This window comes from Elgaria multicarinata, chromosome 4 (genome assembly GCF_023053635.1).
Source record: "Elgaria multicarinata webbii isolate HBS135686 ecotype San Diego chromosome 4, rElgMul1.1.pri, whole genome shotgun sequence".
Lineage (NCBI taxonomy): Eukaryota > Metazoa > Chordata > Lepidosauria > Squamata > Anguidae > Elgaria > Elgaria multicarinata.
The window spans coordinates 10,563,818-10,591,282 of NC_086174.1; the positions used below are offsets into that span (position 1 = coordinate 10,563,818).

The window sequence follows — 27,465 nt, forward strand, 5'->3', positions numbered from 1 at the left end:
AGAGATCCTGGCCCTCCTCTGTGTGACAACCTTTTAAGTATTTGAAGAGTGCTCTCATGTCTCCCCTCAATCTTCTCTTCTCCAGGCTAAACATGCCCAGTTCTCTCAGTCTCTCCTCATAGGGCTTTGTCGCCAGACCCCTGATCATCCTGGTTGCCCTCCTCTGAACACGATCCAGCTTGTCTGCGTCCTTCTTGAATTGTGGAGCCCAGAACTGGACGCAATACTCTAGATGAGGCCTAACCAGGGCCGAATAGAGAGAAACCAGTACCTCACGTGATTTGGAAGCTATACTTCTATTAATGCAGAAGGGCTGTCCAATCCAAGTCTAATTTAAAGATAAAGAACCCAAGAAGGGAGAGCAGGGGCCTTGGAGTTGCCTATCGACCCACTTAGCGCCTGGTTTATTTATTTATTTATTGCATTTATATACCACCCCATAGCTGAAGCTCTCTGGGCGGTTTATAAAAGTTAGCAGACTCAGCAGATGGGTGACCTAGTCACACTCTTTCCCCCTAGGGTGTGATGTAATACATTTCCCTAAATTATCGCAATTACTTGTAAATGCGCATCTACGCAGATAAATTAGCACGTGCGAATTTTATGCAAACTGCTATCCTCTTTTTTGATGATGCCTAAGTGGGAAACCATCCCTACTGTGTTGGTTATATGACGCAGACGCAGATTTGAAGCCACCCTGGGGCAAAGAGGTGAAGAGAAGTCGGGGACTTACCCTGACTTTTCCAGCCAGAGCAAGGTCAGCCTGGCTCTTCTGCCAGTCTGTCTTTGCTTGGAGCTACTCCAGGGGTGTTCCCAGGGGGAAAGTGACCTGCTATTGGTCACCGGAAGCCACAGAAGGAGGAGGAGGCAGGCCTTGTGAGCCTAATGGCCGCCAGAAGCCTGCGCTGCCTCCCTTTCTAAGGACAACTTGATACCACTGTCAACCAGCGATAGCCGGTGCCGTGAAGAGAGCCCCCTGGACTCCAATCCTGCCTGCAGCAGTAGATCTCCTCTGGGTGGGTTCCACTTGAGGACTCAAAACTTTCCACCTCCCAAGCCCTGCTCAGAAGCCAGAATTTTTATTTCCAGAGCAGGCGACCTTACACAGAGGCCCAGTGGTAACCTGAATTGACTCTGGTGCCTGTGCACACCATCTATCACCCGCTTGGTTTCCACCAAACTGAACAAGAGATGCAAACATCTTGTGGCCACTAGGGAATGGGGCTCATAGGTAATAAACACTGTAATCCTGCACACTGTTAGGCTGCTTCAACCCAACCGGCTTTGCCAGTTGTGCACTGGATTGCAGTCTAAATGCCCTTTTGTCCATAGTTAGTATCCAGTGTTAGTCTAACTTGTCCTGTTCACTGTCATGGGTCTACTCTAACCAGGCCTAACGTTGGAACATAAAGAAGGGCCCTGATGCTGGATCAGACCAAGGTTCCATCTAGTCCAGCACTCAGTTCACACAGTGGCCAACTAGCCATCGGCCAGGGACCAACAAGGCAGGACATGGTTCAACAGCACCCTCCCACCCATGTTCCCCAGCAACTGGTGCACACAGACTTACTGCCTCGAATACTGGAGATAGCACACAACCATCAGGGCTAGTAGCCATTGATAGTCCAGTGTTCTCGAGTTGCAACAATGGCTTACGAACGGCTACACATAATTTGAGATTGGACGGACAGCTTGATTTCACTTGGTAATCCACCCTATTATTAATGCTTGAGGGAGATAAAATTGTAAAAACAACCAACCAAAGCACAATTAAAAATAAAAATAAAAGCACTTGAAGATTTTATGAGTAAGAAGCTTGTCAATTTGATGAGCAGGCTATAAAATTGTAATGGGGCAAGAGGATGCTTGTGAAGTTCTTGACTTTGATATATGGAAACATGTGCTTTGTACATACAGCCTTCGGTGAGAGGAAAGACTTGAGGAGGGCCCGTCGGCCCGATTTGGGGGGGATCACCACCACCCCTCCCCTATTCTGCAGGGTCTCCTAACCTTCTGTGGAGCATTTTCAGCTGGCTGGAGGGGCTGATGTGGGAGGAGGGGGGCACTTGCATCAGCACAGTAGATCCAACATGATGCGTCTTTTTGATTCATTAGGAAAAGACTAAATCATTTAAAAGTCACTAGGAACTTATTTTAAATCCATCTTAAAATTGATTAGGGACAAATTGAGAGGCTCTGCTAAAAAATAATAAAAAATACTATAACGTATTAATAATGAAATGACCATTGGCATCTATGGGTGGTGTCAGACTTTGAAAGTGACTACTCCACCAGGTCTCATGACAGCTGTCAGCGCTTGATGCCCCCCCTTAACCTCTGTCCCATGACTTGTCGCCCACTTTTAGCTCACGCGATGCTCACACATAGTCATAGGTATCAGCCCCAAACCATCCATTTAAACATTTTCAGCACCACCTACACCCACTCAGCTCCTTCCCCCAAACACACCATCCCCAGTACATCATGTTCACAACATACCACCTTTCAACCACATACCCCAACGCTCCATGACTCACCAATTAAATAAGACACCCACACCCCAACCTCCCCCTTGCTAGCTAAGACAGACTACCACCTCTTTTCCCCTTCACTCCCCCACAACCCACTTTAATCCCCACATTTATTTATGGGCACTGCAAAAAAATATAGTTGCCAGATGGGCTGCAGTAGCCAAAAGCCAACCTCATAAAACTGCTGCCATCTTTTGCAAAAGGGCCCTATTCGATTTCAAACAAAGGATGCGGGAACCAACTCAGAGATCTGCTGTTTAAGGATGAGGTTTTGTCAACCCATGGAAAGCCAAGGCACACCAAATTTTAGAGTACAGGAGCTGTATTTCTAAAGGGCTCAAGCTCCTATATTGCCCCACTCTTATTCTCTTCGTTCCTTTCTTCTATCTTTAATTCATTTCTCCAAGCATCTGCTCCGTCTTTTTCTCCTCTGGACTGTTTTTTGCGTTAGGATAAAGTTTGTTCTTTTTTTCTCCTCCTTCCAGCTTCCCACTTTTTTCTCTTCTTAACTTTCTTCCTTTACTCCTATTTCTCTTTTCTTTTATTGCTCTATGTTTCCCTTGTTGTATCAGCTATTTATGTTATTGGTCCTCTTCTGTCCTTTTCATTAATATCTCTTGCTCCTACTTCCTTTTCTATTGCATAGAAATAGAAAGCCAGTGGTGAGAGGCAGTGTGGTGTAGTGGGTAGAGTGTTGGACGGGGAGTTGGGAGATCCAGGTTGTAGTCTCTACTCAGCCATGGAAGCTCACTAGGTGATTTTGGGCCAGTCACAAACTCTCAGCCCAACCTACCTCACAGGGTTGTTGTTGTAAGGATAAAATGGAGAAGAGGAAGATTATATATGCCACCCTGGGTTTCTTGAAGGAAAAAAGGTGGGATATAAATGCAATAAATAAATAAAACATATTTCTAACCTTCCACTCTCATGTCTTGCTATATCTGCTATTGTTTCTCCCATTCTTTTTAAAGTCACCTTTTTACCCTCTTTCATTCTCTAATTATTGTCCTATTTCTCTTTGGCATTTCACTTTGAAAATTCTTGAATTTCTTGTTGTTATTTAATGCCTCAATTTTATTTCTGCTACTTCACTATTTGACTCCTTACACTCTGGGTTTTCTTGCAGTCTTTACACTGAATATGCTCACCCGTGGTTTTAATGATCTTACTTGCTAAATCACATGGTCAGTTTCTGTTTTCTTTTCCTTGGCCTAACTTCAGCTTGTGCAACTATTGCTCATTATGTTCTTCCCTCTTCATTATGCCACTTGGGGCTTAGTGGACCCATACGTCCTTGGTTTCTTTCTCATTTCCGAAGGTTCATTTTCTATATCTATTCATGGTACTTCACCTTCTTTTCCCCTTTCAGATGGAATTTCTCAAAAATATTTGGGCCTTCTTTTCTTTTAAACTTTTCCTCTTGATCCTGTTATTTTTTCCTTTGGATATGCATTATCCCTTCTGTGCCAATGGCCTGACCTGTAGTTCTCCATCTTCCTTCCTGCCTTTTTTCTGTTCCTAACAGATACTTGTTGGTATCTGTGTATCTTCTCACTAGTTTAAGCTAAAGTTATCTAAGGCCCTGTTCAGACAACACACTAAACCATGCTGCTTAACCACAAAATGGTTTAGTGTGTTGTCTGAACGGGGCCTAAGAGTGTTACCAAATGGACGGCTTGTAGTATTAATGCTTAAATGGCACTTTATAGCTATTCCATCTCCCCCCCCCCCCCCTTAACAGATTCCTTTCTAGTAAGAAAAAAAAAAGCCAGAAGACAATAAATGAGGGCTATCAACAGAAGACGTCGTCTTCTGGGCTTCCTGTAAAATTCCATGAATGAGGCAGAGCGACTGCAGAGTAAAAGCCTCATTTGAAAGCACCCTAAAACTCAGCAATTGGTCTATCCTCCTCCTACTCCATCAGCATCTGAAATCAGGTTGAAATTAGTGGGCTTTAGATACTTTCCGGAGGAAAAATGTACAACCCCTACAAGAAGAAGCATCAGCACACGTTAGCTAACATGGGATTAGCTAGTGCTGCTGAATCAAATCCCATGTTAATTTACATTACATTGGTCATTCATTTTACAAGAAATGACTTTGGAAACCCTTCTCCCTGTTGAAGCCAACGCTGCTGAAGCCAGTAAGAACTCTTTCACCTTTCCTTTGGTCTTACGTAAGTTTCTTGTACGTTACACAACTTCCTCTTCTGTTGCTTTGAGAATTTACTCTCTTGAAGGAGAAGACACTTCCAGGAAAGTATGATGTATTTAGAATTGGAAGATTACTTCATAAGAATATTAGAAGAGCTGTGCTGGATCAGTCCAAAGGCCTATCTAGTCCAGCATTCTGTTCATAGGATAGCCTAGCAGATGCCTATGGGGAACCCAGAAGTAGGAAATTAATGCCACAGCACCCTTCTGCTCGTGTTCTCCAATAGTGTTGAGAGGCATACTGCCTCTGTTGCTGGTGGTAATATAGCCATCATGACTAGTAGCCATTGATAGCCTTATCTCTAAGAATTAGTCTAATCACCTTTTAAAGTCATCCAAGTTGCTGGTCACCACTACGTCTTACACTAGCAAATTCCATAGTTTAACAGTACATGAAGAAGTAATACCTTTTATCTGACCTGAATCTCCTACCATTCAGCTTCACTGGATGACCCTGGGTCCTTGTATTACAAGCAGGGGGAAAATTCCAGCTGAAATCTATATCTATATAGATAGATTGATAGATAGAATGTAAAGGAGAAGTTACAGACAATAAATATTTATAGGACGAGTACTATCCACTTCGTAGAGAGAAGTTAACTTGTTCTGTGATGCTAATGTGTTGCCTTTATGCGCTAATATGGCAAGAAGTATTGGTAGAGTACATGGCTTGCATGCACAAAGTCCTAGGTTCAATTCCTGGCAATTCCAGTTAAAGAAAGGGTCAGGTAGCAGCTGATGTGTAAGATGTCTTACTCAAGAGCCAACGTTTGACTAACAATAGCAAGGAGTGGACTAGGTGGACCACCCTGATAGAAGGCACCTTTCTGAGTTCCATGACATTATGCTGGGAATTGCCGCGTTCCTGCCTTACGTCACTGGCACCAGGACATGGAACAAACCCCAATAAGATGATATCACATCACAATAGTTTTCAACTGGATATTTAAAAGAAGAAGAGGGGGAAAGAGCATTTCCGGCAGCTGAGCCCACCCCCTGCCCTCTCCCAGGTGGATGGCAACCAATCAGCGGTCACCATCCGCCAGGCCAGGCCTCCACATTGAGGGTGGAGCAAGGTTAGACAGCGGAAGGAGTGTGTTCACCTTGCTCCATCCTGAAAAGTCGGGGTAAGTCCCCGACTTTTAAAATGCGGAGCTTCTATGGAAAGTCCCGCAACTGCTTCGAGGTGGCTGCTGCGTCATATAATCAACGCAGTGCCACCGCAGAGCCACTTCGGGGCTTCCAGAATGATTACTCGACACTTGTATCTCTATGGTGTTCTGCCCTATTTACTGGATACCACATACATAATGGCATTTGATCTGTGACCAGCCCACAGTACCAGAGCAGCATTGATATCACACACACACACACACACACACACACACACACACACACACACACACAGAGTAATGATAACAAATTGCCTCTGAGAGAAGTTCAGAGGATGGAAACAAAGGAGAGGACCTTCTCTGTGGTAGCCCCCTGATTATGGAACACTTTCCAGTGAGGTCCATCTGGTACCAACGTTGTCATCTTTCTGACACCAGGTTAAGACTGTCTTCTATGCCCAGGCAATATACACACAGGCACAGCTACCAACATGTGTTCTACTGAGGTATCTCTGCTCTCAAAAAGCTACATCCTGTTGTAAGGCTGTGCTTTGCCGGTGATGTCATAACCACTACTGAGCCTGCAGAGGAGAGAGTCTTTTCCTCATGATCACAGCCCTCCCCATGACGCGTCGATTTCAGTGGAACAATCATACCGTGGGAGAATTACAGTGTGTGACAGACGTACCAATTTCACAGGGCATTGAGGCTTGCCAATGGCATCCTGATATGGTCACAGATGGAATGATTTTTAGCATTTGACCTTACACACACACACACACACACACACACACACACACACGAGACTCTTCTCTTTTGCCCTCCCCCCACTGAGCTTTAACCAATCAGATGTTTTCAATAAATCCTTCATCCAGGCCTTTCAGTGTTCTGCTGGATCGGATGAAAAGTTCACCTAGTCCAGAATACATGCTTCCTAGCCACAGTGTAGTATTGGTAAATTTTGAAGGTCCCCACAGTCCTGCACCAAAGGAGAGGCCAAAAATGCAAACGGTTTGTGGATCAACAAACCAATTCTGGCAGTTTTCATCTCTACCAGGAGCAGGGTTTTGGTATAACGAAAGAGTCTTAATTGCCCATTCAAGATCAAGCTGCCCCAAAATACTTTCCACTGCAACAGGGTTAGCTCAAAACTATATGCTAATGCTACAGTGTTTTTTTTCTTTTAAAATTGTTATTTCTGTTTTCCCTTGCCTGCAAATACCTCCCTCTTTTGCATGGGAGGTTCCATTTAAGGGCCAGCATCAAGAGAACTGAGGTATATATATGATATTGGTATGTGGTTATCAGTGATGTAGTGGTAAAGTTTCAAAGTGCAGGCATTCATCATAACCGTCCCGACAGCAAGGCCCCCAAGGAGAACCCCAAAAGTCAGGCAACCATCTCCCCTAAGCAGTTCTAGTAATTTTCATCGCCACCAGGACCAGGTCTTTCATAAAGCTGATGGGTCTTGATGGCCCATTCAAGACCAAGGCCGGATCTACACTATTGCTTTAAAGCGCTTTATAACAGTTTTATAGCGTTTTAAAGCAGTTAAAGCGCTTTATAACTGTTATAAAGCACTTTAAAGCAGAAGTGTAGATCCGCCCCAAGACACTCCAAAAGACTTTGCATTACAACAGGAAGCAATACTGGGAAAATCCATTTCCCCCCACAGCTACTGAGAGGATTGCAGCTAAGCTCGGAGGCAGGGAACAGGGAAGCCTGAGGGGGATAGCAGATGAAGTAATCATCTCTGCTAGTGAAAAAGTTCCAGGATTTCAGCCCTGCGGGCCCTGGTTCCACTACACCACTTCCAACTGTGACCATCCTGATGCCTCCACAAAATCCACAAACAGGACATGAATTGATGGCCATCCACTATCATTTGTCCCAGCATCAGATACTCAAAAGGTATGTACCCTCTGAACCAACTCTGGCCCGCTTGCATGGGCTCGCCTGTACATTTCCGAGCCCGATTCAAAGTGCTGTTTTTAACCTATAAAGCCTTACAAGGCTTGGGACCACAATACCTGACAGAACACCTCTCCCGACATGAACCTACTCGTACACCATGCTCAACATCTAAGGTCCTCCTCCGAGTGCCTACCCCGAGGGAAGCTCGGAGGATGGCAACAAGGGAGAGGGCCTTTTTTGGTGGTGGCTCCCCAATTATGGAACGATCTCCCTGATGAGGCCCGCCTGGCGTCAACATTGTTATCTTTTCAGCGCCAGGTTAAGACTTTACTTTTCTCCCAGGCATTCAACCGCATATGCTGAGTTTGAACTGACTCCAATAGCTGTGGCCTGGCGGAGTGTTTAAAACATTGTTTTAAATGTTAACTGCTTTTTTAAAATGTTTTTATGTTTTATAAATTGATTTTTAATGTTCAGTCTTTTTAATCCAATCTTTTTGATCTTTGTAAACCGCCCAGAGAGCTTCGGCTATGGGGTGATATATAAATGTAATAAATAGTAATAATAATTTATTTATTACATTTTTATACCGCCCAATAGCCGAAGCTCTCTGGGCGGTTCACAAAAATTAAAACCATAATAAAACAACCAACAGGTTAACAATAACATGGATGAACTCCCCAATACAAATCCCATCTATGCCACAAACTCACCAAATGGCCTTAGGCAAGGCTCTCTGCTTCAACCCCATCTCTGCAATATCACTCCCTCCAACAGTGAACTCAGCTGGTGCATGCTGACTGATTTGTACCCAAAACTAACCCTGTTAGTAACCCTGTTAGTAAACGTGCTGCCCTGTTTTGTACCAGCTGAAGTTTCCGGACCGTTTTCAAAGGCAGCCCCATGTATAATGCATTGCAGTAATCCAAATGAGAGGTTATCAGAGCATGGATAACTGTAGCTAGGCTATCTCTGTCCAGATAAGGGCGCAGTTGGTATATCAGCCTAAGCTGATAAAAGGTGCTCTTTGCCACTGAGTTCACCTGTGCCTCAAGTGACAGTTCTGGATCCAAGAGCACCCCCAAACTATGGACCCGATCCTTCAGGGGGAGCGCAACCCTGTCCAGGACAGGGCAAACATCACCTCGCTGGACAGATGAGCCACCCGTGTTGCCCTTGCCTTATCCTTCACTCCCATAAAACTCTTTGCATGATTCCAGGCCACGCGCAGAAAAAGAAAAGCAGGGATTTCTTGAGGTAAGCACCCAAGCCTGTCATCTCTCAAGCGACAGGTAGTGCAGCTGATTCACAAGCAGGTTCAGGTTCACTGGCAGGTAGCTGTTCCAGTCTGCCATTCAACATAGTTTGATCCATTCCAAGAAAACCAACCCTTCAGAAATTCATCCGCAGCGTGAAATGTAAACATGTTAAAGTCTCTTAGCTGTCTTTGAAATAGCCAATGGACGGTGCTTACTTACCACTAAAGGGGTTGATCTCCTTTGCAATGCGGGAGATGATGGATTCTTTGATCTCTTTTTTCTTCACACACTGGATGCCCAGATTCTGAAAACTGGAGAGTATACAGGTAGCAGTTAGCAGCTTAAAAGAACAAAGTGATACAGATGCTCTATTGATACGGATGCTCATATATATGAACGCTGCTGCTTGATTTCTCATGACATTCCTGTTGCTTTCAGTGGCCCAGGAAGCCCAAGAATAGGACATGAAGGTTATAGGTCGTTCCCATTGTCGCTCTCCAAAAGGTGGTATTCAGTGGTATGCTTCCTCTGGACCTGGTGTTTCCAATTAGCTGTGTTTATGAATGGTAGCCACTGGTAGACATATCTGTCTCCATACATGAGCCTATTTCTCCTTTAAAGCCAGCTAAACTAGCGACTGTCACTGCTACAAGCTGCAATTTTTTTTAACCTGTGGTTATAGTTTAGTTTTTAAATGTCTGTTTTGCCTTCTACTCTGGAGGGATTTCAGGACTGTTTATTCAATCTGAAAACCATGCAACAGAATTACAGCAATGGCTAAAAAGACAGCCAAAACCTTCACAACTGATCAGAACACAGAATGAGCAAAATGAGTTGGAGAACGTATCTGCCCTACAAATTGGAGTTTGTTTTATATCTGGGAAAGGAAAGGAAGCGGCAGCCAGGCACGTCTCCATCGTGCCTGGGTCCGGGTCCAGGTCCAGCTGAGAGCCCCCTCCCACTTGCTACCAACTGTCGCTGCTGAGGCCATCAGAGGGAAAGGAAGCGGCAGCCAGGCAGCCCTCCATCATCCCCCTTACGCCTGGAACGCTCTTCCAGAACATTTGAGAACTACAAGTTCAATCGCAGCTTTTAAAGCTCAACTAAAAACTTTTCTTTTTCCTAAAGCTTTTAAAATTTGATGTTGTGCGGACTTTATACTGTTAGTTTTACCCTACCCTGTGCCTGCTTACCCTACCCTGTGCCTGTTGGCATTCTCTTCCCCCCTTATTGTTTTACTATGATTTTATTAGATTGTAAGCCTATGCGGCAGGGCCTTGCTATTTACTGTTTTACTCTGTACAGCACCATGTACATTGATGGTGCTATATAAATAAATAAATAATAATAATAATAATAATAATAATAATAATAATAATAATTGATCTGTATGAGGCTATTAGATGGAGAGGGAAAGGAAGCAGCTGCTGAACTTCGCAACTAAGAATCTAGTGCCTAAGTTTGCTTCTTCTTTTTTTCCTCCTCCCTCCCCATCCCCTTTCCTTTTGTGTCATTTTTATTTATTTTTAGATTGTAAGCCTGTGGGCAGGGACTGTCTTAAGAAATATTTTTGTAAGCCACCTTGAGAGTCTTTTTTGGCTAAAGGGCTGGAAGAAAGGGCTATTGTAATAAATAAATAATATCACTTTAGCTGTCATAGCATCCTCCAAAGGATCCTGAGAATTGTAATTAGCATAAGGGTGCTCAGAATTTGGAACGCTAGAAATCCAGAGTACCCCCCCTCCCCTCTCAGAACCAGAGTGCCCAGGGGCTCATCTCCACCAAGCAGGATATTGCACTATGAAAGTGGTATAAAAAAGGCAGGAGCCACACTACTGCTTTATAGCGGTATTGAAGTGCACTGACAACTGGTGGGGCCCATGACATATACCAATATATCACTTTCATAGTGTTATATCCTGCTTGGTGTAGATATGCCTACTCAGAAGTAAGAACATAGAGTTAAATGGGACCTCTCTCCCTCCCCCTTCACGGTTGAGTAGAGAATCGCACCGCCCTCCTCTTTTGTTAGCGAGACCGTCCTTAGACATGCATGCCCCCAACAAAGAGCGGGATGGTCGATAGAATGCAACCACAGAAATACATAGTAGGAAAGACAGCATTTATTTCGCAGGGAGGGAAAATAATCCAGACTTTCTGCACTCCAAAAAGAAATGAAACATGGAGGATAAGAGCCAAAATGAGTGCAGGACGTGGATGATGTCATGTGGGTATCGGGCTGCAAAACTGCATACCAGGCATGGGGAATGTGCGATAAATCACTAGTGTGATGGACCCCACAATCAAACACAATCAGTTTAATGCATAGAATACAGAATTGTAAAACCTTCAAGCTTAGGGTGACCATATGAAAAGGAGGACAGGGCTCCTATATCTTCAACAGTTGTATTGAAAAGGGAATTTCAGCAGATGTCACTTGAATATATGGAGAACCTGGTGAAACTTCCTCTTCATCACCACAGTTAAAGCTGCAGGTGCCCTGCCCTCTTTTAAATCTGGTCACTCTAGTATAGCTCCTGCACTTTAACTGTTGTGTTGAAGAGGAAATTTCACCAGGTTCTCCATATATACAAATGACACCTGCTGAAATTTTCTTTTCTGTGCAACTGTTAAAGATACAGGAGCCCTGTCCTCCTTTCCATATGGTCACCCTATTCAAGCTGACATTATTTTTTCTTAGTATGTCAGCAAAATCTGGTTTTTTTCATTCTCATGTATTTTACTGTAACAGAGAATGAAACAGAAAATACTGAAAATCACCTTTCTAAGAACAAATAGTAATTTTTGTTGATTGAATTCTAAGATTTCTCAACACTTCTTTCAGTATCTCAAAAAGGAACCAAGCTTTGGTAATATGCAAAAATATTCAAATTTAACTGATGAAAGAGTTAAAGGACAACTAAGTAACTGTAGAAACAAGCTATTGGTGATAGAAAGTCTGTCTTGGAGAATGGGATTTGTCCTGTTGTAAAAGGGGTGGCGCTTTTCCCTGAAAGAGCACGTTTGTAGCTTCGCAGTGCTCCTTGGTCCTGTACTTGCTCCCTGGACTTTCAAGTAGGGATAGTGGAAAGGCGTGTGTTTGCACAAGTATGTTTAGTGCACCAACTTGCAACCTGCCTGAGCTGGTCTGATTTGGCAACAGGTATCCATGCCTTGGTCACATCACATATAGACTACTGCAACGCGTTCTTCATGGAACGCCTGGCTGAGATCTGTAACTGGGTGTCTAGGAGTAAACTAAAGCTTAACCCGGAGAAGACTGAGCTGATGGTGATTGGCCGAGGTCAGCGGCTGGCAGATTTGAGGCAGGAGCTCGTAGATCTGCCTATTTCAGGAATCCGACCAAGGATTGTGACTGAGGCGAGGGACCTGGGTGTTATTCTTGACCAGTCCCTAACTATGTCATCACAGGTGGGGGCCATGGTTTGGAGTTGCTTTTATCAACTCCATGTGCTCCGCCAAGTTCGCTCCTTTCTGTCAGAGGCTGATCTTACCACCGCAGTCCAGGCCCTGGTCCTTTCCAGACTGGACTATTGCAACCTGTTGTATACAGGGCTTCCCTTGAAGCAAATCCAATGCCCACAGGCTGTACAAAATGCAGCAGCCAGGTTGCTCAAGGTGCTCCCGAAGTGGTCTTCTATCACTTTGGTGCTTCAAGAGCTCCATTGGCTGCCGGTGGCTGCTAGGGTGCGCTACAAGGTCTTGTTGACCATGTATAAAGCCCTGCATTGCTTGGGTCCTGGATACCTGAGCACTCGCCTTTCTCCTGTGTCTCACCATTGGCAGACTCACTCTCAGGAGCATGGTCCCCCGCTACAAATTGGAATGTGTGGGGGCCAGGGCTTTTTCAGTGGCTGGCCCCCGGTTATGGAATAATGTGCCACTGGAGATTAGACAGGCTCCCACTCTCAATTGCTTCAAATGCCTTTGTAAGGCATTTTTATTTTCACAAGAGCTTGGGGAGGGGGTGGTTTAAATTGGGGTTGAGGGCTTTTAATGGTTTCAGGGTGAGGGTTTTAATGGAATTGTCTTAATGTGGGTTGAGAGTTTTAATGGAATTGTTTTATATGCTATTGCAAAGCGCCTCGATGCCAAAAATGGTGAGGCGGCGCTATAAAAATGCTTTAAATAAAATAAATAATAAATGGAACAACTCCTGAAGAGCATCTGGAAACATCTGGGGCATTTCTACACAAGGCATTTGTCATGCATTCATCATTCCCTGCTCAAGGTTCTTTATGGGTTCTTTTGACAAAATCATGACCCTCCAGTTTCCCTCCTGTGGCTAAAGAACACTTTCAACAAATATTTTTAGAGCAGGGAAAATGTGGTATTTGACTGTAAAAGTGAAAGAAACTGCTTTTTAAACTTATTTATCTGTGCGATTCCAATACACCACAATGCTACCTAGAGGCTATGTAGCAGAAAAGCAGGAAATAAAACACTTCATGCAGTGCTCAGATCTCAATTCTGAGACTAAGCCAAAACTAGATACGGAGGATTAAGAGCCAATGAAAATCCTCTTAGTATAAAATACGGCTGCTAGACTGCTAACTAATGCATGGTACCAAGTCCATATTACCCCAATACTGAAAGGTCCGCACTTGTTGCCAATGAGACCACCTGTCTCATTATTATGAATCTGTAAAGTTCTTCAGGAGAAGCCCTTTTGAGAATACTATTGCCTGTAGAAGTCTGCTCATCAAACATGAATGAAAGGGTTTCTCCTGTATAGCTAGCAAACTATGGAATGCTCTGTCTTCAGAGTCACTGAGTGTCATCAGATGGGTGGATTTTCATGTTTCCCTACCATCATTAAGGCCTCCTGGTGTTGTCCCACAACAGCGACAGACTCTTTACACGGGGAGAGAAAGAGGAAGCAGCAACGACCACATGGCCCATTCAGGGGTGTTTTCAGGGCCGGCGCCAGACTATATTGCGCCCTAGGCAGGCGCTTTCTGAAGCCGCCCCCCCTGCTCGCTCACTCACCGCCCCCTCACTCACCTGCCCACCTGCTCACTCGCTCACTCACTGCTCCCCCCGCCCGCCCCCCGCCCGCCGCCCCCGCCCGCTCGCCGCTCCGGCTCCCCCCTCGCTCACACGCTCCAGCTCCCCCCATCGCTCACCCGCCACCCCCGCTCGCTCGCTCACTCACCGCTACGGCTCCCCCCTTGCTCCCCCACTCACCGCCCGCTCCCTCCCGCTCCTGGCTTTGAAGCCAGGGTGCTGGGGTTGGGGGGCGGGGCAGAGGCTTTGAAGCGGCGCGCCTGGAAGTGGCTTCCTGGCGCGCCATACTGAAGCCTCCGCCTCCAACCCCAGCATCCTGGCTTCGAAGGAGCCAGGACGCTGGGGTTGGGCGGAGGCTGGGGCGGCAGCTTTGGAACAGCACACCCAGAAGCCGCTCTAGGAGAGCAGCTTCCGGGTACGCTGTTCGGCGCCCTCGTTTGCTTGGCGCTCTAGGCAGCCGCTTGAGTTGCCTCTATGGCAGCACCAGGCCTGGGTGTTTTAATTGCACCGCTTTTCTTGCACACAGCAGGAGATGGCAGCACATTCAGTTTTTTTAAAAAAGACGTATTAAATGGGGTTTATTTTGCAATGGAAAAACAAGCAGAAGGCACACGGGAAGCGGATGACATCGTCTAAAGGATGTGTGAACGTGCGACAAAACACTTATCTAATGACGCTCACTATTGGCTCCTAATCTGACTTTTCAAAATGGTGTTAAGACTTCTCAGTCTGGCCTTTTAAATTACTTTTAGCATGGTTATATCCTTTATTTTTTATATTTTCATAGCATTATTCTTGTTTTATTTTTTATTTATTGTACTTCTGTGGAGAAGTGGTATAAAATATTAAAAATAAATAAATAAACGCTTAATAATTTAACAGACCTACTAAGTATGCATATGTAAACCGCTTAGGGTGCAATCCTATGTATGTTTAGACAGAAAAAAGTCCTACCTCTCCCATCATCCCCCAGCCGGGGCATGCTGGGAGTTGTAGCACCTTTTTCTGCCTAAACATGCATAGGATTTGGTCCTTAGGAATATTATATTAAGAGGTATATAAATAGAAGCCCTGATCACTGCATGTTTATTTCTGGAAATTGTTTTCAATTCCTTGCAATCGAGAAATAGGGCGTTTCCAAATGGGCAGCTCCTAGCGCCAACAAGACAAAAGATATTGTGCAGCTATTCCAGCTGCATGGAATTTTTTGTGGTAAGAAAAGGGTTGGTGAAAGAAACAGTGGGAAAACACGGGAGAGTTACAAATGGCAGATGACAACATCTGGAACCCCCATAAAATTCCATGTTTCAGGTAGAGTGATTGCACAATTAAAAAAACTTTGTCTGGAAGCATTCCATCTTTTCTATGGAAGAAACTCTTGCCCTGTGTAACAGGAATGAGATGACTTAACTCTTCCCTGGTCTATTTCTTTTCTGGAATCCCCATGGTCCAGCGAAGCAAGAATGCATAGTCAATGTTCCTTGATTGGCATAAGTAGTCTGTATTAAGTGATTATGAGGATGCAATCTCTCATTCTTTGCAAGAACCCCAGTAACCGACAGGCGGAGATGGTCCACCAGGAACAGGCTAGTGGTCCACCGGTAGATAAGAGCCTACTTTCTTCCCATCCTTTGCCCAACAAGACACCAAAATTTGTACTATCTGGATTTAGAATCCAAGAGCTTTACTTCTGCCAAGGCCGGAGGAGAAAGCTCTTCCATCTCTCTATAAAGGAGCCAAAAGTATTAGTAATTTTTAGATGCAAGCACTTTTATGACAGCAAAACATCAACCTCTTGGTACAGGGGAAGCTTCTGCATTACTTTCTGTGACTCATAAACAGAAGGGGTTGCCCAGTTTGGCTGTGCAAAGTACCTTAATTAAGATGGAAGCTATAAGGGCTCTTTAGCCAGCTGCTATTGTAAGGGAAGAGCTGAAGATGAACAACCAAAGCCCCAACCAGCACCCACACCCACACCCACATACATTGACTCTCACCCACTGCAACCTGCTGTTTCGTAGTCACATTATCAACACCAACCCAAAGAGGAATAAAATAACAAAGACGGTTTCCCCATCTCTAAGCAATAAATGGGCTGCTGTTTTAAAATAGTTCATTCAGGAAAGCCATGCTCTTTGCTCCAGATCAGTGGTTCTCAAACTTTTTCAGGTCACTGCCCCCTTGGTTCCACAAACTCATGCCCAGTGCCCCCTACCCTACACTATAAAAATCATTATTCAGAATAGAGGTTTTCAACGGCCCACTAAGTAAGATAATAACAATAAAATTCAAAACAGTAACAATGAATTTAATATTTATTCAAAATCCAAAGCACCCGCCACAGGCTTGCTGAGGGAGGGAGGGAAAAGAGAGCGAACGCCTCTGTTTTGCAGCCAGCGTGGCGGGGCACACCAAGCAGGGTATGTCTCTTCATTAGGGTTTGGTGCTTTTGAAACATTTCAATTCATCGTTAAAAGGACTCTTCTTAAACAGTGTTAATACATGTGTGGATTCTTCCCCTATATGGCTTGGGACCAATCTACCTTCTCCCATAAAAATGTCCCTGGGTTTTAAGACCTTCTGGAGAGGCGCTTCTCGGAAAAGACCACCTCGAGCACCCCACTGCTGCTCCCTTGCCTCTTAACGCCCCCTATGCAATCCCACTGCCCCCAAGGGGGCAGTACCACCCACTTTGGGAACCACTGCTCTAGATCTTAGTGGCTGGGGGTGGGAGTTGTAGTCCAATCCAAATAAAAGGCACCAGGTTGGAGAAGGGTTTCCCTAAAAGAAGCTGCCAGGTTTTCATGAAATATGCTTGTGTGTAAGCTGTAGTTCTGCCCCTAGGAATCACCGTTCATAGTACGGCCTTATTTGCAAAGAGGAATGAAATAATAAAGATGGCTTTCCCCCGTCTCTGACCAATGAACCAGCTGCAATTTTGCTCAAGAAACAAAATAAAAAAACAGATTGCAATGAGATGCACCAATATGTATATTTAGAGTTCAATCCTATGCATGTTTAGACAGAAAAAAACATCCTGCAACTTCCAGCATTCCCGGATGGCTAGGGAATGCTGGAAGGTGTAGGACCTTTTTGTTCTGTCTAAACACGCATAGGATTGGGTCCTTAACTACTCAAGTTTAAAGTAGGGCTGACAATCGCTTAAAGTATTTTATAGCTGTCTAATCCAAGGCCTTTGAACCAAATAGTCAATCAATTAAATGTTAAACTATTTTTTTCACATACTGAAGAAAGGGTAACATAATATACACTTTAATAACAATGTGCTACTAACACATAACTCATTGTTACACGGAAAGAGGTTTTATTTTTATTTCGTATCATGGCAATACACCAAAATAGCATAAGAGGAAATAAGGTCTCAAATTCCACTCCAACTGGTTAGAATCAGCCCTCAGTTAAATCAACTAAACTTTAGATCAAGGGAACGCAAGCTTTGGCGGTCCAGGGCCCATTTTCTAGTTCCTGGACTCCACTGGGGGCCACATTCCTGCCACTGCACCGCCTGTCATGGCAAAAAATAAAATAAAAAATGTTGGCAAACCACTCTGCAGACCACATTTAGCATGGAAACAAGCTACATTTGGCAGTTTTGAGTCAACTGATTTATATCGATTGATCAATCGATTGATCTATATATATGGCTACAATCATATGCACACACACCCAGGAATAAGTTACACTGAAGGTACTAGGACTTGCTTCTGAGTAGAGATGCATAGGAGTGAGCTGTAAAGTTAATTAAAAGCCAGGCATCGGACTGCTTATGGCTGAATTCCATACCAATCTGCTTATCGGTACTTAGTGGTGTCTGCTTTTATTTATTTATTTATTAAATTTATATACCGCCCCATAGCCGAAGCTGTCTGGGCGGTTTACAAAAGTTAAAAACAGTGAACCTTAAAAAGTATACAAAATTTAAAACCATCAAAAAAATAAAAACAACAGTATAAAACAACAGTATCCATTTGATACTGCTGTTGAGCAGACATATATAGGATGGTGCCATAAAGTTCTTTTAATCCTTCACTTCCCTTTCCTATGCGTGCTTATTCAGAAGTAAGACCCACTGAGTTCAACAGGGCTTACTCTGAAGTAAATGTGCCCCAGAACTGCAAAATGCAAATGCAAATGTGCCCCTTTAAAAGTGAGTAAGGAAAATTAACAATGGAAGTAATTCTAAAAGTGCAAATTTCACACACTCCCACAAAGGGAACAATCTCCTCCTTTAAAATGTTCAACAACGGGTTTAGACATAGACTATATATAAAAAAAAACAATTAAGAATTTACAACAGTTTAGACACAGACTTCGTTTGCGGTTTCATGTTTTAAAACCACACATTGTTGCACACTGGTGCAGACTGGCATAAGACAGCCTTCTCCAACCTGGTACCCTCTGGTTGTGTTAGCTGGGAGATTATGGGAATTGTGCTTCCCCCAGTGGGCTGGTGGATTATGAGAGTTGTAGTCCAGAGGCGGGCAGGTTAGGGAAGGCTGGCATGAGGATTATGCCAGCGTGTTCAGCTGGAGCGTGTTCAGAAGAGGGCAACGAGGATGATCAGAGGTCTAGAAACAAAGCCCTATGAAGAGAGACTGAAAGAACTGGGCATGTTTAGCCTGGAGAAGAGAAGATTGAGGGGAGACATGATAGCACTCTTCAAATACTTAAAAGGTTGTCACACAGAGGAGGGCCAGGATCTCTTCTCGATCCTCCCAGAGTGCAGGACACGGAATAACGGGCTCAAGTTAAAGGAAGCCAGATTCCGGCTGGACATCAGGAAAAACTTCCTGACTGTTAGAGCAGTGCAACAGTGGAATCAGCTACCTAGGGAGGTTGTGGGCTCTCCCACACTAGAGGCATTCAAGAGGCAGCTGGACAACCATCTGTCAGGGATGCTTTAGGGTGGATTCCTGCATTGAGCAGGGGGTTGGACTCGATGGCCTTGTAGGCCCCTTCCAACTCTGCTATTCTATGATTCTATGATTCTATGATTCTATGATTTCCAAAAGGAAGCAACGCTGAACCGTGTGATCAAGAAAAGGGGTTGCTTCCACACAGCCGGGTTTTTCGATCTCATGAGATTCTGAGAGGCAGGAAGAGCAGCAGCAGCAGCAGCTTCCTAATTTGCATGTGATGGTATCAGGTCACAAGAGAGGTTTCAAGGGGACTCTCCCCACCTACCTCCAGCAACCTGATTCTTTCCCACATGGAAAACCCATGACATCATCCCACCCCAGGGAGGAGGCAAAATAGAAAGTAGAATACCAGATAACACTGTGCAATATGAGGAATTGGAGCATGGTGTCAAAGAGGCATCTCAGGCCGGACGGCCCCAAGCACTGCACTGGTATTCCTGGGCTTGAATGCCTGGGACTAGGGCAGAGCAAACTCTTGAATGCAGCATGGATTATAATGCTCAGAAAGACTAGTTTAATCCGTCTACTGCAGGGGTCCTTCAGAGGTTCCCCGGGGGGGGATTTACACAACTGCTTTTAAAGCGCTTTAAAGCACTTTGAAAACGTTTTGAAAACTGTATATGCAGTGTCCTGGGCCCCAACAGTTGTCAAAACTGTTATAAAGCGCTTTAAAGCAGTAGTGTAGATCCCCCCCAGAGGGCCATGACCTGCCCTTTCCCCCACCCCACCAATTGTATGGGCGTTTTCTGGCTTTTGTGCAGGTTGTTTCTCCATTCTAAAAGGTGGAGATGTCTCTCCTAAGCCTAAGGGCATAGCTAGACAGAGTGATATCCCAGGGATCGTCCCGGGATCAGCCCTGTGCTTCCACATGACCAGATGATCTCTCCCTTTCCCCGGGATATCTCCCTACACTTTTCGGCGGTTTTTCTGCAGTCTCAAGATGATCCTGAGACCACGGAAAGTGTGGCCCACCGTCGCAGTTTGTCCCGGCTCCCCACGAGTAACCGCAAGGAGCTGGGAGCCGCGTGCAGGGCACATCGGGGGTGGGGTGGGGGGAGCGGGGAAAACTATTTTTTTTAAAAAAAAAAACACGATTTGAACACGAGCGCTCAGTCTCCTTTAAAAAAAAAATGGCGGCCGCGATGTCACGCGTTGCGTGTAGACGAGGGCAACGATCTTGCGATCGTAAAATCGCAAGATTGTCTCCCTCCGACCCCCTCGTCTAGCTGAGGCCTTAGTTACTGGGAGTAAGAGATTTCAGCTAAAATACGCTGGTTATTTTTGGTCCCTCTCCTTTTTCTTTCGGCCATATCCTAGGGTGACCCTATGAAAAGGAGGACAGGGCTCCTGTATCTTTAACAGTTGCATAGAAAAGGGAATTTCAGCAGGTGTCATTTGTATATATTGGGAACCTGGTGAAATTCCCTCTTCATCACAACAGTGAAAGCTGCAGGAGCTATACTAGAGTGACCAGATTTAAAAGAGGGCAGGGCACCTGCAGCTTTAACTGTTGAGATGAAGAGGGAATTTCACCAGGTTCTCCATATATACAAAGGACACTTGCTGAAATTCCCTTTTCAATACAACTGTTAAAGATACAGGAACCCTGTCCTCCTTTTCATATGGTCACCCTACCATATCCCCTTTGCCATTCCCCCCGGAATGCAATCCCCATGCTTCCCCGAAATTTAATTGAACCCCTTTAAAGACTAACATATATGCCGCGCAATCCTATGCCTGTTTACTCAGAAGGAAATGCCACTGTGTTTCATGAGGTTTATTCCTAGTAAGTGTGTTTATGATCGCTGCCTTATTGTTTCACAAGCCTTTCTGGTGTAGAATGCCTTCCATTGGAGGGAATAAGTGTTATTTCCACTTGACAGATATACACATAAACAATAAAGGCAAAAGGCCACGTAAGGCAACTGGCTCAGTTTATGACATTTCTATGCAAAGTTCAAATACATACAACAGACACAAAGTAACCATTTACAACAGAAATTATCAGCAATTACACAATTTTTGCAATGCTCGTTTAACAACTGTATAGTGGGTGAGAAATCCCCAGGCGCGATTAAGACAGAAATAAATCAAATCAAACTTGCAGACAAATTCTAGCTTGGCAATTTCCAGGTGGAGTCTCCCGTTCAATTTTGGTGTATGTTGAACAATAGTGACTTTTGGGGCAGCAGCAAAGACAGAGAGACGGTTCCAGCTCACAAAAGCAGATGCTGCAATAAAACTGTTATTGCTTGAGCCTTAATAACTACAGATTTATTGTGGCATAAGCGTTCATAGAATCATAGAATAGTAGAGTTGGAAGGGGCCTATAAGGCCAACAAGCCCAACCCCCTGTTCAATGCAGGAATCCACCTTAAAGCATCCCTGACAAATGGCTATCCAGCTGCATCTTGAAGGCAGTGTGGGAGAGCCCACAACCTCCCTAGCTCATTGGTTCCATTGTCGTACTGCTCTAACAGTCAGGAAGTTTTTTCTGATGTCCAGCCGGAAGTTGGCTTCCTCTAACTTGAGCCCATTATTCCATGTCCTGCACTCTGGGATAATCGAGAAGAGATCCTGGCCCTCTTCTGTGTGACAACCTTTGAAGTGCTATCATGTCTCCCCTCAGTCTTCTCTTCTCCAAGTTAACATGTTCTTTCAGTCTCTCCTCGTAGGGCTTCCAGACCCCTGATCATGCTCGTTGCCCTCCTCTGAATGCCCTCTAGCTTGTCCGTGTCCTTCTTGAAGTGTGGAGCCCAGAACTGGACACAATACTCATGATGAGGCCTAACCAGTGCTGAATAGAAGGGAACAAGTAACTCGTGCGATTTGGAAGCTATACTTCTATTAATGCATCCCAAAAAAGCATTTGCTTTTTTTGCAGCCACATCACACTGTTGGCTCATATTCAGCTTGTGATCCACAACAATTCCAAGATCCTTCCTGCTTGTAGTATTGCTGAGCCAAGTATCCCCCATCTTGTAACTGTGCATTTGGATTCTTTAGCTATCCTACATAATTCTGTGTCATCTGCACATTTGATAAGCATTCTCTGCACCTCCTCATCCAAGTCATTAATAAAAATGTTGAAGAGCACTGAACCAGGACTGAACCCTGCTTTTTACCTCCCCCCAGTTTGAGAAAGTACCATTGAGAAGCACTCTTTGAGTCCAGTTCTGTAGCCAACTGTGGATCCACCTAATAGTTGTTCCATCTAGCCCACTTTTAACTAGTTTGCTGATCAGAATGTCATGTGGTACTTTGTCAAAAGCTTTGCTGAAGTCAAGATATACTATCTCCACAGCATTCCCACAGTCCACAAGGGAAGTTATCCAATCAAAGAATGAGATCAAATTAGTCTGGCAGGATTAGTTCTTGACAAATCCATTCTGGCTTCTAGTTTTCAAGGTCCTTAAAGACTGACTTCTTTATAATCTGCTCCAAAATTTTCCCAGGGATGGATGCTATCAGTATGCCTATGACACCCGCATATACTTCTCTATACTTCTCTTAGTCTAACTGGTCCATAGTTCCTAGGTGCCTCCTTTTTGCCCGTTTTGAAGATAGGAACAACATTAGCCCTCCTATCTTCCATGATTTTGCAAAGATTATAGACAGTGGTTCTGAGAGTTCTTCTGCCAGCTCCTTTATTACTCTAGGATGCAGTTCATCGGGCCCTGGAGATTTGAACTCATTCAAAGAAATTAGGTGTTCCTTGACCATTTGTTTATCAATCTCAAGCTGCAATCCTGCCCCTTCAGCTTGGACTTATTTTTTTGCCCCGGGGGGGGGGGAGGGGTCATAGCCCTGCTTTTGGGAGAAGACTGAGCCAAAGCAGGAATTGTGGACTCTGTTTCTTTCCCCACAAAAGGGCACATGGCACGGGGGCCTTCAGGAGCCACCAACAATTTAAGGTATTCAAGGTGCCTTGAGGTGGTGGTTCCCAATGGAGCAGACTTTCCCCTTTGCATTTTCTGCCAAGCATGGAGACGCACCAAGCTGCCAAAGAACTGACACACTGCACTGTCTCTGCTCCAGCTTCTGCACTGGGTTGAGAGAAAGAGACTTGTCTTTCTTCCCAACCACAGATACACAGTGAAGATTGTGGGGCTGAAGAGGAATAATAATAATGGATCGAGGCGGGGAACAACATAAAATACAAAATATTATAAACTACGTAAACCTGAATAAAACATATAAAAACTAATACATTATTGAAATAACAGCCAGACATCTTAAAATTCGACTGGGGAGGCCTGCCGGAAGAGATCTCTCTTTAGCGCTTTTTTATATTCAGAAAGGGTATTGAGTTGGAGGATCTTTCCCGGCAAGCCATTCCACAGTCTGGGAGTGGCAGCAGAGAAAGTACCCTGGGTAACAGTTGTTAATCTAGTTTTTGCTGGCTGAAGTAAATTCTTCCCAGATGACCTGAGTGTGCAGTGTGGATTGTAAGGGAGAAGGCAATCCCGCAGGTAACCTGGACCCAAACCACATAGGGATTTAAAGGTAATAACCAACACTTTATACTTCACCTGGAAACTAACTGGCAGCCAGTGAAGAGATTTTAAAAATGGTGTGATATGGTCCCCCCCTAGATGTACCGGTGACCAACGTGGCTGCCATATTTTGCACTAGGTGAAGTTTCCGGACTAGGCACAAATGTAGCCCTATGTAGAGCGCATTGCAGAAGTCGAGCCTTGAAGTTACCAGCACGTGCACTACCATCTTTAGGTCTTCTAGCTCTAGGAAGGGGCGCAGCTGGCGTATCAGCCGAAGCTGATAGTAGGCACTCCCCATCGTCGCATCTAACTGAGCTGTCATTTGGAGTGATGGATCCAGAAGCACCCCCAAGCTGCGAACACAGTCTTTCAGGGGGAGTGTAACCCCATCCAGAACTGGTTGACGCACCTCCAAACCCAGGTTGGGGCCTTTGACAGTAAGCACCTCTGTCTTGTCTGGATTCAGCTTCAGTTTGTTTTTCCTCATCCAGCCCATTACTGCCTCCAAGCATTCATTCAGAGGAGACACACTATCCTTAGCTGAAGCTATTGTTGAAGGCATAGAGATGTATATGTGGGTGTCATCAGCATACTGATAGCACCCCGCCCCATGCCTCTGGATGATCTCTTCCAGTGGTTTCATGTAGATGTTAAGCAGCATTGGGGAAAGGATGGCACCTTGTGGTACACCATACGACAGCTCCTTCTTTGAGGAGCAGCTATCCCCAAGCATCGCCATCTGGAACCTCCCCAAGAGATAGGACCGGAACCACTGAAGCACAGTGCCCACGATTCCCAAACCTCCCAGACGTTCCAGAAGGATACCATGGTTGATGGTATCGAAAGCCACTGAGAGGTCCAAAAGCACCAGCAGGGACACACTCCCCCTGTCAATACTCAGGTGATCATCCACTAAGGTGACCATTGCTGTCTCAACTCCATATCCTGCCCTGAATCTGGTTTGAAATGGGTCTAGAAAATCTGTATCATCCAAAACTACTTGAAGTTGGAAGGCAACTGCCCTCCCAATCACCTTTCTCAAAAATGGAATATTTGACACTGGTCTGTAGTTATTAAGGTCCAGGGGATCCAGGGAGGGCTCTTTTTAGAAGCAGCCGTACCAGAAGGGGCAGGACTGAAGAAAGGAGCCCATGGGTCTGATGGGAATGCATCATAGGCTGGGTAGCTTATCCCCTCCTTTAAGATAAGAGATTTGCATAGCTTTCCTTCTGGAATAAGTCTATCATCATCATCACCATCATCATCATCATCATCATCATCATCATCATCATCATCCCTCTTAAGATGTTCATTGGAAAACATACCCAGGGCAAAAGTTTGGGGCCTCAATTTTGCATGCTTTGGGGATACTGATCTCAAATCCCCTCCCAAAATAAACCATAGTTCCCAAATTGAAATTGATTTTTTAACCTTGCAATCAATTTTTCTTTATCATTTTAAGAGCCATTTCTGGAATTAACTGTAAACCTCAGTTGTTAAACAGTCAGAATAAACTCTCCAGGAGGTATATTGGCCTTGATCTCGGGATATCTAAAATATTATATTTCTAGCATTTATCTCTGCATAAATACTCAAAGGGAATACAGTATACACTAAATTAAATTAAATTTAAATTTTTTATACTTTTTCATGTTTACCATTTTTAACTGTTGTAAACCGCCCAGAGAGCTTCGGCTGTGGGGCGGTATATAAATGTAATAAATAAATAAATAAATTTACAATCGGACAAAAATAATCCATTTAAACTTCCTAAAATCTTAAAAAACATAAACAAACACCCAGCAACCAATTCAGCCACGTTATAAATATCAAGCCAAATTATGACAAATCCTATTTTAGCAGTTCTCAAAGCCAACAAATCATAGACACCAGGAAATTACATAAACACACTTTCACTGGTCCTGAAATAAGAATGAGTAAGAAGCCAAGGGAGCCTCTAATGTTAAAGAACTCCCTTGGTAAAGAATGTGGAGGCCATCCTTGAAAAGGCCCTGCCTTAGGCAATCTCACCTGAACCGAAAGGCAGACTGTGGAGTAAGGTCTTAGCCCCAGATTTAAGGCGTCAGGGAGGAATGTATGGGTGAAGGCACTCCCTTAGGTCTGCAAGTCCTTTGATTGCAGCAGAAGGTTCAAGCCTGCCCACTCCCACAATAATCTATACTGTGTTACCCCAACGTTATCTGCTGGCATATTCGTCCAAGATCTGATGTCACTGAAATTGGCTGTGCAAGGAAGTCTACCACGTGGGCAAACCAGATTGCATCACTGATGGGGGATAACATATATGGAATAAATAAAAAGGCACATGTCACCCCTTTCTGACCCCTATGTGGCTCAGTTCTGGATGGCAGTGAGTCCTGGACCGCTGGGCATATATCTGTTACGGTCTCTGCGAAGGATGGTGGCCTACCTGTGATGAGCAACCCCTGCTCAGATTCTAACACTTGGAAGTATCAATCACGCAACCCACACGCAAATCCTTCCCATTCAATTATTGCACATTTCTACATGGATACACCTGCCCCACCACAGCCACTGGGAACGTGGAGCAGAGGGGCACGTGGTGCACAAAGACCAGCTAGCGCTGGGATGTTGAACCTCTTTCAGCCAAGGGCTAAATTCCATTTCAGAGGGCTGCATTCCCACGGTGGACGGAGCCAAAGGCAAAAATGGGTGGGTCCAAAATGCCAAACATTAAAGCTCTCACTGCTAGTAACTAAACTCTAGGACAAGCATTTCAACCTTTTAGAATTATTATTATTATTATTATTATTATTATTATTATTATTATTATTATTATTATTATTTACATTTGTATATCACCCCATAGCTGAGGCTTCAAACTCTAAACCCTGAATTGGAGGATTAAGATTGCCTATCCCTTTCTTTGCTGCTGCAAACTTCTATTGTGCCCCAAAGAGCGCAACCCTATGCATCCCAGCTGGAGTTGTAGGACTTTTTCCTGTCTAAACATGCATAGGGTTGCACCTTCAGTAGAAGTGAAAGTGGGCAGATCTTTAATTGGTGTCCACTGACCTTGCTTTCTTCACCCACCTGGCCTCTTACGTCAGTATAAAGGAGTTATGAGAAAGTATGCAAATCAAGAAAACCGAGATACTCCCTTTCGGCACACTTATTCTTGGATGAAGTTTGTGATCTACCCAAAGAAGCCATGTAGGAAGATTTTGACTACTTTAAATATATCAGTCATCGGGCTGGTATTCCCCTTAGCAAATAAACACAATTTTAAACAGGGTGCGACTTTTATTTTGATGGCAAATCCAGCCCCGTAGAAATAGGTTCAGAGAATGACGTTTATTGATATCAGGTGGTATAAATGGTAATTTTTTCAAAAAATAATAATCAGTTTTCAAAATATTACATTCAGGTGTGGGGGTTTTTTTTGCAACCCGTATCCGTAAATATGTCATATAATCAGGTTGCCACTGAAAGGGCCATTTGTCAAAATCTCGTTTTGCTGTTTTTAAGTCTCCTGGTTTCAAGCAATTTATCTTGTAACCAGATAACGTGCCAAAAAGATGGATGAGTTCCAAACGTTTCCTCGGGATGAGAGATGGTGAGCGGTGGATCAAATGCGCGCAGGAGAACCTTACGTTCCTGTCCCGACCCTATTTCTTTGGATCTGTGGCGCTTGCCCAATGGCGCATGCCTGCGATTTCAAGGTTAAATTATGAAGAAGAGAAGAGAGGAGGCAACTCTGCCTCACTCCTCTGTGCCAACGGCATAGGGCTGAGGGCTGAACTGAATTCGGGATAAGCACTTGGAGAGTTGCATTCCAGTGATGGGCAGGGCTGGGAGCCAATCGGGTGGGACCAAAAAGCCACCACATTGTAGCCTAAAGCTTACTACCAGTAACCATGCCTTAGGAGAGGTATGCCAATGTTTTAGAAGGGGGAAGTGGGGGACACGCACACACAAATGCCAGGA

General features: G+C 44.5%; 1 protein-coding gene across 1 annotated transcript in view; it reads right to left on the bottom strand.

Annotated features, from left to right (window-relative positions):
* The window catches only part of REL (REL proto-oncogene, NF-kB subunit), a 55,942-nt gene that overhangs the window by 19,786 nt on the left and 8,691 nt on the right, over positions 1-27,465 (bottom strand). Inside the window, exon 3 of the mRNA XM_063125373.1 lies at positions 9,249-9,340. Coding sequence (XP_062981443.1) covers positions 9,249-9,340 — 92 coding nt within the window. The remainder of the gene's footprint in view (positions 1-9,248; positions 9,341-27,465) is intronic.